This window comes from Carassius auratus, chromosome 35, assembly GCF_003368295.1.
Source record: "Carassius auratus strain Wakin chromosome 35, ASM336829v1, whole genome shotgun sequence".
Classification (NCBI taxonomy): domain Eukaryota; kingdom Metazoa; phylum Chordata; class Actinopteri; order Cypriniformes; family Cyprinidae; genus Carassius; species Carassius auratus.
In genome coordinates, this window is record NC_039277.1 from 7002579 (window position 1) to 7016639 (window position 14061).

The window sequence follows — 14061 nt, forward strand, 5'->3', positions numbered from 1 at the left end:
TAGCTTGTGTCTCTCTGTACATTTGTAATGAAACTCACCCTTTTCAAAGAGGCCAAAGAAAGAATCTCTCCTACAGTCTCTGAGAAACGTCTCTGCCAGCACGTGACTCTTCCATAATTCCATGTTCTGTGGTGACAATTCACCACCTCTTCACAATTAATATCACGGGCGGTCCCAGAGAACTCATTTCTGTCCAGATGTGGCGCAAATGGCATTAATTTCAAGTTATCCATAACCCATGATTTGTTTCCACTAATGTAGTCAGCGGGGTCGCGTTCTATTAATTTGTTCCGCTGCGGCTTCCGTAGTTAGCTACACACTGAGAGCGCTTACTAGGTTACATTGAGCATCTCGTCAAGTTTACCCTACAGTGAACGAACGTAAGTAGCCTTAAAAATTAACTATTAAACATGGATTTCTGGGTTGCATTATTAATATTTTAACAAATCGACGTTCGTTGTTTAGCTAGCGTGTGTGTTTGTTTGTTTTTTTCTGTTGTTGCTCATTCTCTTCGTCTCGTCTTTCGTCTTCTCTCTTTTTTTCAGTAGGCTGTGTTCTGAATGGCGAATGACAGGCTGAGAGCGTTAGAAGATGTGGAGAAGGAGATTGCTTTAGTGCTGCAGAGCGCCGGTTTGTCACTAAATGTGTACATGGGTTTAATTTCAGTAATGCTTAATATTAATTCAGACACTGGGATGTGGATTCTGAATGCGTTAGCTTAGAAATCCTGACATAATCGCATTCGCTATATGATAAAACGTACAGAACTGACGTCCCTGCCGACAAAAAGAAGCTTAAACCAGCTTAAGATAGTTTGTTGCTTATGGCCAAACTTGTATACGGTAAGCTGGTCTTACAAGGAAAAGCCAGTAAACCAGGGGTCACCAGACTCGAACCTGAAGGGATCCTGCAGAGTTTAGCTCCAGCTCTAATCAAAGACACCTGAATAAACTAATCAAGCTCTTACTAGGGATACTTGAAGCTTCCGGTCAGGTGTGTTGAGGTAAGTTGGAGCTAAGGCCCTCCAGGACTGAGTTTGGTGGCCCCTGCAGTAAACAGACCATCTGGGCCAGACCGGGAGACCAGCTTAATGATGTTGTTTTATTTAAAATTAAGGGTTTTGTATGTTTTGACATTACAAAACATGCATATTTAAATGTATCTAATCTACAAGTATTCAAGTAGACAAATTGAATAGTAACAATACGTCTTTCAGGAACGATCGTGCTGGAGCTTTCTAAAGAAAAGGCCAATGCCAGTTTATTAGACCGACAGCTGAACCAGTTCCAGACCTCCATCAACAGAGTGGAGAGTGAACTGAGTTCACAGATCCGATATCTGACACAGGTCTGTATGTGTTCACATCTATCTATCTATCTATCTATCTATCTAATCTTTCTGTCATTATATATATTGTTCTGTCATTCAATCTGTTGATCATTTTATCAATCTATCTATCTATGTGGTATATATGTATAAAACATAGAATTGGGGGAAACCTTTGATTATACATCTATGGTGTGATGCACTAACTTTCTTTTTTCTTTCTCTCATCCTTTGTTTTGAGTAAAGGTAGCAACAGGTCAGCCTCATGAGGGATCGACATACTCTGCCAGAAAGGATTGTCAGATGGCCCTAAACCGTTCAGAGTATGCCCGCGTCAAACTGGGAGAGCTGGGACGCACCTGTGAGATAATGCTTGATCCGCAGACGTAAAGACACATTAAATGGACCGTTGCAATATCTGCCAGCTGACTTCATAAGTATGAACATGCATCAAAAGCTTTTTGAATACTGTCTACAAGCCAACAACATTTTTTTTATTATTATTATTATACACAAAACTAGTGATTTCGCTTACAATATCACCAAAGCTTTTGTCTTATTAAGAATTGTTACATGTTTTCTTATTTTCTGTAATCACTTTTTTTATAGTTATGACGTAAGAACAATAAAATATTTTGTCACTAGTATTTTATTGAAGGAAATGTAAGACTTCTCCATTCACATATCTTGTTGATCACAGTTGTGATAATATCAAGTGTACAGCACAAGGGTTGCAGGATTTACTTCAATAAAACAACAGACATTTATTTTACCAAACAAACATTTAAACAATGAGAAAAAAAAAAAAAAGTCAAACAGTCACATTCTACATGAACACCAGCTACTATCATATGGACTCCTAGTGTTTAATAGTGTCTTTTAGGTTCATCAGAAGACAGCTGTTAAAGTAAAGACTTTCTGCTCATTTTGTTTATTTATATAATAGAGAATGTGGAGCCAAAGATCTGAATATTTGTGGAAAATATAATACATAGCATGCATATATATGCACATCGTGTGTCTATGTGCATATATATATATATATATATATATATATATATATTGATTTTCACTTTTTATTCATAATATCTTGTTTAGATTTTGACCCGAAGATGAACTACCAAATATATCCAATTCAGACAATCTGCATAAATCATGGAGAAGTCTTTTAGAAATAAATAATTCTGACTAATTGCAGTTGAATATGAAATTGTTTGGGTTTACGTGACCATGTACTCCTGGCGCTTGTTAAGGCGAACCTGACAGAGAGACACTGCGCCGACACCTACATAGATGGCAGCAGCAATGAAGCAGTTGATGCCAACTTGGTTGTAGAGTCCGTAAATAGTCTGCGGTGGATTCTTGCTGTTGAAGATAAGAAAATTAACCATTAAATATTTGCACATAGAAATGTCATACCTGCCATGTCTATTCAAAATAGGAGACTTCATTATACTTCAATTAATACAAATAAATATTCACTACCATTTAAAAGTTGGGTTTGGTAAAATGGTTTAAATGTTTTTTTTTTTTAAATAAGTATCTTGGGATTACAAAGGTTGCATTTATAGCAAAAAAATACGGTAAAACAGCAATATTGTGAAATATTACAATTGTTTTCCATTTGAATGCATTTCAAAAGTACAAGTGCATCTCAAAAATTAGAATATCATGGAAAACTTCTTCAAAAAAAGCTACTTATATTCTAGATTCGTTGCACACAAACTGACATATTTCAAGAGTTTTTTGTTACAATTCTGAAGGTCTGATGGCTTTTAAAAATCAGTATCAAATTTAAAAAAAAAAAAAAAATTCTCAAAGATCAATCAATAAAAGATTTACAAAACAGAAATGTTCAAGATGTCCAAAGCAGGTTTAATTATGCACTCAGTATTTGGTTTTGGCTCCTTTTGCACAAATTACTGCTTCAGTGCATCATGGCATGAAGGTGATCAACCTGTGGCACTGCTGAGGTGTTACTGAAGCCCAGGTTGCTTTGATAGCAGCCTTCAGCTCTTCTGTATTGTTTGTAAGATGTTACTTCACAATACCCCATAGATTCTCTGTGAGGTTCAGGTCAGGTGAGTTGGCTGGCCAATCAAGCTCATTAATATGGCGTTTATTTAAAACATTTGTTTAAACATTATAAATGCCTTTACAGTCACGTTAAAACGTTAATTGAATGTTTCCTTACTGAGAGAGAGAGAGAGAGAGAACCTTACTGACCCCAAAAAGGTAAATTATCTTAAAATATTTGATCAGATGAACTCACTCATCACGGATGTCTTCCTCAGTAAATGGAACATCTTCGATCAGCACAGCAGATTTTGCACTGAAGAAAATTCCTAGCATTGACTGAAAATAACAATAATAAATCGTATTAAGACATTAGGTGGAATTAAATATGGATAGAAGCTCAAAACACATACAGTATATGAACACACACACAAAGAAAAGAAAAGTAACGTTACTTAAAAACTTTTGAATTGTAAAGAATAGCTATGTGGCATTAACATCCCATTACCGTTACCCTAACACCTGCTGTTTTATACCTCATTTAAAGTTCCTTCTATATTCAGCTGATATATATATAAATAGGTGACTGAACAGATCTATTTATGCACATTTATTATAAATAGATGCATTTTCTAACAGTGAAGACCAAAAAAAAAAAAACTGCAATATTTACAATTATTATATCGGTAAAATATTCCTATCGTTTGGGGTGAATTCCATTAGCTACAGCTAGCAAGCAATGTCACGAAGACTCAAATCCTTACCAGCATAATGACACCCCAGATGCTTAACACGATTCCACATGCGGCCAATTTTGGCCCACAGAATAAAAGCGACGGCATTTTATCCGATTCTTCCTCTCAAAACTGGGGAAATGATTCTACATCCAGTCCGTATGACAGCCTGCCTCTAGCTTTCTCTCGACCCAATCGACGAGTCGAGATGTATATCGGCAGTACTCGGGTTTGTTCGACTAGTTCCGTAAGCCCATTCGACAGCGCTCGGCTATTTTCGTATGGATGTTGCGCAGATCGTGTAATGTCATTTGATTGGCTATTCACTGACCAACCACATGCTTCAGTTTCGAAGCGCATTGTACTCTGGGAATTTTTAGTTCATGTTGTTTATAGAGACTTACTATTAAAAAATAACACAGATAAAGATATTTTCATACAAAAGGTCACTGAATGACTGCAACCGTAATTTTAAACCGGATTGTTGACTGATACTCGACTGGGTTATTTCTGTGTTCGTGTAAGGTCAGCTCATCACTCCAGGATGACTTCAGCTTCCACGAAGGTAAACATTGGAATTTAGTTTTTTTGCATTATAAATATTTTAAGTAATTGGTAAATAAAAAAGCACACGTATAAATGTCAATCAGGTGGGCGAGATCTTCTCGGCTGCAGGCGCTGCTTTCTCTAAACTGGGAGAACTGACCATGCAGCTGCATCCCGTGGCGGACTCCTCTCCTGCGGGGTGAGTGAGACCTCCTTCCTGCTGAAACTGCGTCTCTGCAGTATTCCAGATGAACTGGTCTTGTTCAAGTGCAGTGGATGTTTTATAACTGACTCTCACTGCCTCTCTCAGTGCCAAATGGACCGACACGGAGATCGAGATGCTGCGCTCTGCAGTTCGTCGCTTCGGTGAAGATTTGAACAGCATCAGCTCCGTCATAAAGGAGCGAACGGTGTAAGTGTTTATGAAGCTGTTGGTGTGATAGGTATAGCTGGATAATTGTCAGCTTTTTGTTTTCAAACAAAAATACCAAAATTCTCTAATATTAGATTATTGTAACCTAATTTTGTGGATTATAAAATGCTGTTTTAAATTGTTTTGTGTGTGTGTGTGACAGGATCAGTTTAAGCATTGATATTTTACATTGTCATTCATTGTAACAATAGTTTATATCCCAAAAAATCTTGCCAGCATGTTTAGAATAAGATGACATTATTTAAGGATCACAGTTTGAGAGCTAATTAATTGTAATTTTAAATATTTACCAATCTTTGCCACTGTCCTTCAAATCGCTAGGTTTATCAGCAAGAAGCTTTTAATCATTTAATATATAGTACAGTTTTATATGATCATTTTTTATTTTATACATTTTATTGAATACAGTTTAGAATAAGTGTTTCAATTTTACAATGAATGGCCATGGAACATTATTTGACGCATTTTGAAATTTTATTTTCACAAAAGTTATTTGAAATATTGAACTAGACACTTTATTTGCATTTAATATGCTTTCTTCTATGTATATTATACATTTAATTTAATGTGGACCCCAAATTGTCCTTTGTGTCTTTTGAACCATATATAAAATGAATAAAAATGAAATCAGAAGTCATTTATACATTCTGTAAAAGTCGGGGCTTCTTTCCCAAGGTATGGGGCCAATTTACCACAGTAGTGGGACATTTTGTGCTCTAATAACTATATTAGCTAATGTTTCCGTTTATTTTCTATGATAACGTCTATGATGCATCATCACATGCTAAACTATATAAATATGTTATGAATTAAAAGCAAATGCACTTTTGCAATGTTCTTAACGAGTGCATCTTCTCTTATCTAACCCTAATGCACCACAAATCTGTTTCCTCATCATCTTGTAGTGCCCAGATTAAGACCACAGTGAAAAGGAAGCTGTATGAGGACAGCAGGGTTCCTCTCACCGCAGAGTCACCTAAAAAAATGATGAAGAAAACCACAGTGGCGCTACCGCCCCCTCCTGCATCAGTCGCCCCCACCGTTATCACTGTGCCAACCTCTCAGGTTGTCGTGACAACTGGATTGCAGAGTTCATCATCTTTACAACCAGCAATAAAGAACCCTAAACCAGCAGGTGACTCCGTTTGAATGAAAATTGATAAAAAATGAAACAAAAGAGCAATATTAGTATACAAGTGGTCTTTCAGCACACTTACACAGTTTGGCTGTCTATTATTAGATGTGACTCTGAGTGCTCTGAATGACTCTGATGTGAACAGTGATTTGGTGGATATTGAGGGGCTTGGAGAGGGTTCCACTAAAAAACCCAACTTTGACCAAGGTGAGTCACATTTTAAATGAAGTGAGGCATTTAATTGACCCAAAATTGAGAATTCTGTCATCATTTACCCTTGTGTCATTTATTTTTATTCTGAAGTTAGAAAACAGGGTTTCTGCAGGTCTTAAAAAGTATAAATGCATCCTTTCATAAATTTAGGACTTAAAGTTCTTAAATTGGAACAGAAAGTCTTAAATTCATAAAGAAATGGCATCAGATCATGCATGGGAATAATTTCCTCTGTATTTTGTGTTGTTTTCCAATACAATTATCTAAACATCCAGAAAGCAAGACATATTTACTTTATATGCAAAATGAAGATAGCTGAAGATTTGTTTTCTGAAAATGTGAACATTAATTGAATTTATTCTGAAAACAAGAACAAACATGTCATTGGGATCAGAAAATGTGTTTTCCCTTTAAATTTAGTGTTGTTTTTTTTATCTGAGCCCATTGGCAAGTATTTGTGTTTGTTTTAATCATAAACTCAATTCACGTTGATCGATTTCACAGAAAACAAGACTTCCTATCTTATGTGATATTGCTTTTCAGTGTATGTTGATTTAAGAATCTTTGTATATTTGCTCAAAAAAAAAAAAAAAAAGACGACCATACTGAGGAATAACATCCCTTTTTATGATCAGAAGGTGCAGTAGAAGTTATTGTATTAGTGTATTATTCAGAATTGTTCTACAGACTGTGATATCACAAATGACATGACAGAATTTTCATTTTTGGGTAAATTAATCCATATAGAAAAAGTGGGTTGAATTTTCTTGTGCGTTTTCTCTTGCAGAGAGCTTGAATCTGGACTCCAGTCTTATAATGAACTCCAGTGATCTGCCTCTGCTGTCCCGCTGATCTTCTCTTGTCAGTCAAAGTGTTATTCAGGGGTCTGCAGTTTGATCATTGCTGTAACCCCTTATACTTTTCCCACTGTGGGTTCAAGCAGCACCAGATAAAACCATCCATTTTCTACCCATGTCAGTGTAGATGAAGTACTCCATGAAAAATAACTGCATCCTTGCCTCTTGAAATGCAGCAAAAATCAATAATGGAATCAAATCACTTTTTTAGTGATCACGTTGTGTTGCCCACAGCTGAAAAGGGGTTTACAGGACTGTGTTGCAAGAGTCAAACTGTACTTCCTTTATTATTATTAATATTATTATTAGGCCCTTTTGGCTGAAGTAAAGCTTTGTGAAGTAAGATGCTTGTAATGAAAATGTGGCAGCACAATATCAAAAATAGTTTGAGAAAACCATTTTCTTTCACTGCCACTGTATGTTAGGTGCAGCTTCTATTGTATGTACATAGATATCATTTTTTACCATTACAGAATACTTAAACAGGTCATTTCAGTCATGCCTGCTTGAATTTTATATGAACAAAAGCTTTCGTCATGCAATTTCTTTGCTCTGCATAAAAAGACAGCATACAGATCAATGAAATGAGTTTTTAATTATGACTTTTTTCATAAGAATATATGGTATAATATACTTTTTTTTTTCTCGGATAATTGGACATTCATCTTGAGCAACTGAGAGGGAATAAATGTACTTTTGCTACCAATTTCAAAACAATATCCGTCTTTCCCTTAATTTTTCTGGATTCCAGAATATATTTACAATTTATGAACAACGGCTTTGGCATTTCTTTACAATGTTTTTCGTATGCTCACAACCCATTTAGTTTCTTCACAACACCACTCAGTCATTTAAGGAGAACAAGGGAAAAATCATGATTCTGTGTCTGACACACAGATACAACAGATCCCGTCATAGTAAGCATATGGCAAATCTGAAAAATAAATGACATCTAGATTATACAAATGATTCAGAACAAACAGCTGACAAGTCTTCCATTCAGGTTCTTAATAAATACCTGGTATCCCATTGATATGAACTGATTATCCAGATGAACTTGACATACTAATTCCAGCAACTTTAATGCATATTGCACATTTGTAATCACTTTTAAAGACCCATAAACATTGGTATCCATCTTTGAAATCCAAAGGACCCCAATAACTGGAAATCGCAGATGACACTGCAAAGTAACTTTGGAATGAAAACTTCAAGACTCAAAACCTGTAAAGCATTATCATTGAGTTTAAAACGAAATGATAATTTCAATAAACGAAGAATGAGCTGTATTCCTTCAGATACATGAATATGGAAACAGAGGAACGGCTTCAAATGTCTGTTGTGCAACTTTAGAGACCGACAAGCTGCCGGTGGGGATTCAATAAAGATTTTGGGAATCAAGAATTGTGATATATTTTAACATTGACACTGAAGTACATACGGCAACCAGAGCTTTTACACATTCATAAATAACAATGCAAAATGCGCCACAATCTAATAATTAGCATAATGCTGTGATGTATAATGGTAAATTTACTTTAGAAGGGCTTCCAGTTCAGTTAACTGCAGCATGTCACTTTTTGGATAATACATTTTCAATGAGCTTCATAAAATCCATCCAGCTCAGATGCCACAATTATAGCCGCAATCCAGAGTAAATATGTAAAGTAAAAGTAAATATGATCACACTCATGTTACCGCAACATTGACATCTAACACTGTGCAAATAGTACAAGAGGAGGAGTATGACATCTGCTGAAACGGTGATTGTAGAAACGTTTATCTTGTTTTGTAATGCAACAGCTCATCCCTTGCAAGTATTTTAACTCCTCAATTTCTGTACATAGTTCACAATATAAAAGTCTTGTTTAGGGTTTCATTAGGAAGGAAAAACAGTTTGACTAATGATTTTTCACCCTGCGGCGTTACTCAAAAGCATCTTCTTGCCTCAGACGGGATACATTGTAAGGCTCTTGGTCAGTTTTTGATATGGACATTTCACTGAAAGTGCTTTGTGTATACTCCAACATTGGATTGTAGATGTCAGGTGGGACATCTAGTCTTTACAGTACTTGTTTTAAAGGAATAGTTCACTCAAAAATAACATTTGCTGGAAATGTACTCACTCTCAGCCCATCCAAGATGTAGATGAGTTTTTCTTCATTAGAATAGATATGGCATTACATTTAGCTTTAGATCACTTACTCACCAATGGATCCTCTGCAGTGAATGGGTGCCGCCAGAATGAGAAACAAACTCATCTACATCTTGCATTCCTTTAGGGTAGATAAATTGTCAGCAAATTAAAATTTTTGGGTGGACTATTCCTTCAAGTAAGCGACAAGCGAATCAAAATGTGGGCGTTGCCTGAATTCGCTGGTAGCCTTTCCAATGATTTAAGGAATATTTTTCAAACTCAAAAGGTTCAGTCCAAACTTAAAGTTATATGGAAAAATAAACATATTTACAAACAACAGAATCCTCGGATAAACGCAAGAAAAAAACATGATTAATACCTACCAAAATAATATTCGATCATACACATTTTTATACACATTTATACAAAGAATTGACATCTATGGCCAACTGATTTTAATACTCGCAATCTATGCATTCTGGATGTCTTCCCAGACCGTTGGACCCTGTTAATGGAAGCTGAAGATGTGCCAAAATACAAAATACAAAGTTGAGGAAAACAAAGAAGAGCAAAACTGGTCTTTCTCTTGAACACTTCTGTACAATGAGGAAAGAGTCTTTGTGTCAATATTCGCCAGGTTTCAAACCTGAACACTTTCATTGCAATGTGCTATTGCAGATATTGTTTCATATCTATAACACACTATTCCATAGGCACTCAAGATCCATATTTATTCACACATCACATGATAGCCGGCAGCGTTCATGTTGTCATGTCAGATACATCCAGAACATTTTGTCTTCTTCTATTGCATCTTGATTTTTTCTTTGAGATCAAAGTCGCAACTAGGTCGAATTTCCTTCAGAAGTGATAGAGCTGAAATACTCTATTCAAAGCACCAAATTAAAAACAGGCAAACAAACAGGGACAGAACCGAGTTTAGGTCGAAGTTTGGTCTTCATTTTACAACACCTTGAGTCCGAAGCTCTACAAGGTGATGAATACTGGGGTTTAGATGCTGGGGTGGTGAGAGGTGAAGGGGGACGGAGAGGAGAGGCACAGGGGGGTGGCCTGGGGGATTGAATCGACAGGAGCAGTCCCAGAGGAAGAGTCCACTGACTGGGAAACACTGTATGTATGAAGAGATTCATTAAGCTCTCAACAAGATCCTAATGCGGCATGAGATTCTGTTGAGTTTATTATTTAAGCATCATTATAGGACTCACCTGACTGTGTAACTGGTTATGTGAGCAGGGTCTGTGACTCCAGCAACAAAGAGCTTTTTGGGAGGACCGTCCGATTCCACTCCTCCTGAGTGGAGAAGATGGGAAGAAAGACAAAATTATATGACAACAAAGTCACAGGAGAAACTGATTAAAAGATGAACATTTTAATATTGGAACTGAAGTACGCTGCGTGCAACAAACAAACAGCATCAACAGTTAAGCTCGATTCACAAACTAGTTGATTCTTTTGAATAAATCAGTCAAAATGACTCACCCAAGTTTCCAATGACATATTTTCACCATGTTACTAAAAAATTTACCAAGAACTTTTACTATGTAATATATTGCTTAAAAATTATAATAATATAGAAACATATATATAGAAAGCTAAATATTAGAATTACATACACTAACATTTAAAAGTTTGAGGTAAGATTCATTTTAAACAATTCAATACTTTTATTCAGCAAGAATGCATTAAATTGATAAAACATTTTTTTTACATTTTTACAAAAGATTTCTATTTTAAATAATTGCTGTTCATTCCAGCTTTCTATTCATGGAAGAGTCCTAAAAAACACTTGTCACTGTTTCAACAAAAACATTTGTTTTTTAACATAGCTAATAATAAATGTTTCTTTGCACCAAATTACAATGCATATTTTCATATAAGAATGGTTTCTGGGGGACCATGCGACACTGAAGACTTCAGTTAATTCAGCTTCGCCATCACATGAATAAATTACATTTTATTTTAAAGTGTTATATTTCAAAATGTTAGTTTTACTGTTTTTAATCAAATAAATACAGAAACATACTCGATAAGCATATGTTTTTCCCCCCAGTGCTGTTTAAAATTCTTACCAGCCCAAATGTTTGAATGGCAGTGTATTTTTACAACATACAAAAAAAAGATGCTACCAATAAAATATTAAAACCTGCTAGTAATAATAATTCTTTCATTGTATTCATTAGGATTCCTAAACTTTCTGATAATTTTCTAGTATTATTTTGCAAAAGCATTTAGAATAACGAACCAGAGTATCATTACCTTTCCTTTTCAAAGGTGCAACTGATGGCCATCTCACTCCAGAGCTCACAGATCCTCTGTTCAGTCAAAACCACACCAAAAGCTTCGTTCAGAATAGATATTTGTATCTCTTGTATTTTGAAACAACTAAATATTAGACCAAATTCCTGCTACTATCCACATTTGAAGGATATACATTCAAATACTGTAGTTTTATTCATGAACTTACCCTCGAAACCTTCGAATTGGACTGGGTGAGGAATTAGGAGTGACACCGCTGTCCTGGGAATGGAATCCCTGCATGGGACGTGCAGACAAGGGTGAATAACAAGAAAGAAAATGGATTGAAACTGATGACCTGAAACATGAACAGAGAGTGATAGCCTACTCACTGGAGACAGATGGTCATGCCAATGACTCGCAGGAGGGAAGGGAACAGCAGGCGAGGCGCTTAAATTAAAGTGAAAAAAAACAGCCCAGAAAATTAAGTTAAAATAAGTTAATATTTTGATAACATATACCTTTCATTTATGCATAATTCTGTATCAGGTTACCTTAGTCTCTGCAAGCTCCCCCTCAAGGTGAGCTCCATATTCTCAACCTGGAAGACAAACATTGTACAATAAAACATCACTTGACTGAATCAATGTTTTGAACTAGAAATATGAATTGTGCCTAAAATTAAATCTCTTGCTAGAAGTACAATGGCTTCTCTATGTCTTATAATTTTGATATATAAATTGTGCCTACTAATAAACGTATTGGCAAAACTACAATGGCTTCTCTATCTCTTCTAATTTTGAAGTCAAAGGCCACAAGTGCTCAACACGTTTGAGAACTCCTTCGCTGAAGTTCAGAAGCATCACTGAATCGATTCTTTAGTTCTCACCTGTCTCTTGTGTTCGGATCTTTCACATGGCAGGGAGAACGGGGACAGAGGAAGGATCTGTAACACAAACAAATTGCTTCAGATTTTGGAACACTAAACGTCCAAAACTGATATTCACAGGCCCTCTGAACAAACACTCACCCGTGAGGGACAGCTCGGGTTTACAGAAACGCTGCTTCGACGATACCGAGCCGAACTATTAGGGCTGAATACTGTCGTCCCGTCGCTGCAGTGCCAGCAATCAACAGTTGGGAGTTTAAAATAATATTCTGGTATTAAAATCATTCATCTATTTGATTTTTTAGTGTATATATCACTGTTTTAAATGAATCCACAAGGTAGTATTCCGTTCCAGTCACTCAGCAGAGTGCAGTTCTCTCACCTGACGTTCGTGATCATGGGGGCGCTGTTCGACCTTCGGAGGGCTCCTCCTGCGCCTGCGCACTGGTCCACCTCCATCCGCTCCATAGCTCTTCTTCTGGCAGCGAGACTGCGCGTCACTCACGGCCGGCCTGAAGGCGACCTGACGCGGCCTTACCCCCAAATCTCACCCGGCAAAAGCCCGACCAGCAGGCCTTACGCCAAAATACCCGGTCCAATTTAACAGAATGAACCGTTTTCTCGTGTCTATCGCATTTTGTTAAATTTTCTAAGCGAAACAGTGTCAGCTTGATACACTTATTTATTTAACAGCTGTGAGCTCGAGCTACAGCTGGTTTATCGGATAGCACACAAACTTAATATAAACTCCTCAGGTTGCTTTCGTCGGCGTAAACAGGAAGCAAATACAGTTATTTCTGAGCATTAAACATATTTTTCGTTTTCAGAGCACAAGTTATGTTTAGTCAGCACAATTTCCAAAGCAAAGCCACCAACTTGACAAGGTTCTTTGGCTTTTTAATCCAATCCAATTTATCCAAACAGAGCAAATAAAACATCGAAAAGCAAAAACAGCACATAAGCGAATAAATACCAATAAAATTGTTCATAAAATACGCTTTCGGATATTTTCGGTCAAATGTCGTGATAAAAGTGAAGCTTTCTGCCACGGCTTATTATATATATTTTTTTCAAGTTTACCTGCTAGTTTGTAAAGCAGTCGGAAAAATGACATAACACCATCCCGATCAAACATATGATCGTCGGCTCTGTCGGCGAAAACATCTTCATTTAAAAGTGTCTGCTGATACAGTCTGAAACACGGGATACATTAAAAGTTTTCGGTCATTTCTTAATTTAGAAAATAAAACATATTTCCCGCAACCAAATAGAGTATGCATCCCCTTGTACAACAGCGCCTCGTTCTGGTAGACAAGAGAACTGCACGCAGAGATAAAGCACAGTGCTCAAGAGACGTGAATATGTGGCGTACAGCTCCAGTATTTACTGCTTATTCTTCTCCCAATTACTCTGGCATTATTGCAGGATATATAAAGTTTGCTTTTCAGTTTAATCTGATTAAAAGGACGTAATACGATCAATGAAATAAAAAGGGTAAATATTTAGGTTTATTTTCATT

General features: G+C 36.4%; 4 protein-coding genes across 5 annotated transcripts; 2 read left to right on the forward strand and 2 right to left on the reverse strand.

The window, feature by feature from the left end:
* The first annotated feature begins 248 nt into the window (after nt 1-248).
* Nucleotides 249-2121, forward strand: LOC113054215 (mediator of RNA polymerase II transcription subunit 11). 2 transcript variants are annotated; one of them, XM_026219587.1, is made up of 4 exons: nt 249-380; nt 546-630; nt 1217-1347; nt 1573-2121. In XM_026219587.1, the coding sequence occupies exons 2-4, from the start codon at nt 561-563 to the stop codon at nt 1714-1716; spliced, it is 345 nt and encodes a 114-aa protein (XP_026075372.1). In that variant the 5' UTR covers nt 249-380; nt 546-560; the 3' UTR covers nt 1717-2121. The 2 variants fall into 2 exon arrangements, with proteins under 2 accessions (XP_026075372.1, XP_026075373.1); XM_026219588.1 differs by having other exon boundaries at nt 266-380; nt 549-630.
* On the reverse strand, nt 1958-4283 carry LOC113054216 (ribonuclease kappa-B). The gene is made up of 3 exons (XM_026219589.1): nt 4107-4283; nt 3599-3681; nt 1958-2691 (listed from the first exon to the last, which is right to left on the reverse strand). Exons 1-3 carry the CDS (start codon nt 4182-4184, stop codon nt 2547-2549), a joined length of 306 nt encoding a protein of 101 aa, XP_026075374.1. The 5' UTR covers nt 4185-4283; the 3' UTR covers nt 1958-2546.
* Nucleotides 4284-4454: 171 nt separating this feature from the next.
* Nucleotides 4455-7977, forward strand: LOC113054214 (chromatin complexes subunit BAP18-like). The gene is made up of 6 exons (XM_026219586.1): nt 4455-4641; nt 4727-4821; nt 4933-5034; nt 5961-6190; nt 6296-6397; nt 7191-7977. The coding sequence occupies exons 1-6, from the start codon at nt 4621-4623 to the stop codon at nt 7253-7255; spliced, it is 615 nt and encodes a 204-aa protein (XP_026075371.1). The 5' UTR covers nt 4455-4620; the 3' UTR covers nt 7256-7977.
* On the reverse strand, nt 7837-13844 carry LOC113054213 (protein FAM122A-like). Its single transcript, XM_026219585.1, has 9 exons — nt 12925-13844; nt 12684-12768; nt 12543-12599; nt 12208-12254; nt 12046-12103; nt 11883-11950; nt 11675-11730; nt 10624-10708; nt 7837-10526 (listed from the first exon to the last, which is right to left on the reverse strand). The coding sequence occupies exons 1-9, from the start codon at nt 13008-13010 to the stop codon at nt 10409-10411; spliced, it is 660 nt and encodes a 219-aa protein (XP_026075370.1). The 5' UTR covers nt 13011-13844; the 3' UTR covers nt 7837-10408.
* Between the last annotated feature and the right edge of the window lie 217 nt (nt 13845-14061).

Excerpts from the sequence above, each read along its gene's own strand:
- LOC113054215 (XM_026219587.1), top strand. The coding sequence starts at position 561 with ATGGCGAATGACAGGCTGAGAGCGTTAGAAGATGTGGAGAAGGAGATT. Across the intron at positions 631-1,216 it reads TTTAGTGCTGCAGAGCGCCG|GAACGATCGTGCTGGAGCTT; the intron begins GTTTGTCACTAA and ends TACGTCTTTCAG. Across the intron at positions 1,348-1,572 it reads AGATCCGATATCTGACACAG|GTAGCAACAGGTCAGCCTCA; the intron begins GTCTGTATGTGT and ends TTTTGAGTAAAG.
- LOC113054216 (XM_026219589.1), bottom strand. The coding sequence starts at position 4,184 with ATGCCGTCGCTTTTATTCTGTGGGCCAAAATTGGCCGCATGTGGAATC. Across the intron at positions 3,682-4,106 it reads TCTGGGGTGTCATTATGCTG|TCAATGCTAGGAATTTTCTT; the intron begins GTAAGGATTTGA and ends TGTTATTTTCAG. Across the intron at positions 2,692-3,598 it reads GAGGAAGACATCCGTGATGA|CAAGAATCCACCGCAGACTA; the intron begins GTGAGTTCATCT and ends TATCTTCAACAG.
- LOC113054214 (XM_026219586.1), top strand. The coding sequence starts at position 4,621 with ATGACTTCAGCTTCCACGAAG. Across the intron at positions 4,822-4,932 it reads GCGGACTCCTCTCCTGCGGG|TGCCAAATGGACCGACACGG; the intron begins GTGAGTGAGACC and ends TGCCTCTCTCAG. Across the intron at positions 5,035-5,960 it reads GTCATAAAGGAGCGAACGGT|TGCCCAGATTAAGACCACAG; the intron begins GTAAGTGTTTAT and ends ATCATCTTGTAG.
- LOC113054213 (XM_026219585.1), bottom strand. The coding sequence starts at position 13,010 with ATGGAGCGGATGGAGGTGGACCAGTGCGCAGGCGCAGGAGGAGCCCTC. Across the intron at positions 10,709-11,674 it reads TGCACCTTTGAAAAGGAAAG|GAGGAGTGGAATCGGACGGT; the intron begins GTAATGATACTC and ends TTCTCCACTCAG. Across the intron at positions 10,527-10,623 it reads ATAACCAGTTACACAGTCAG|TGTTTCCCAGTCAGTGGACT; the intron begins GTGAGTCCTATA and ends TCATACATACAG.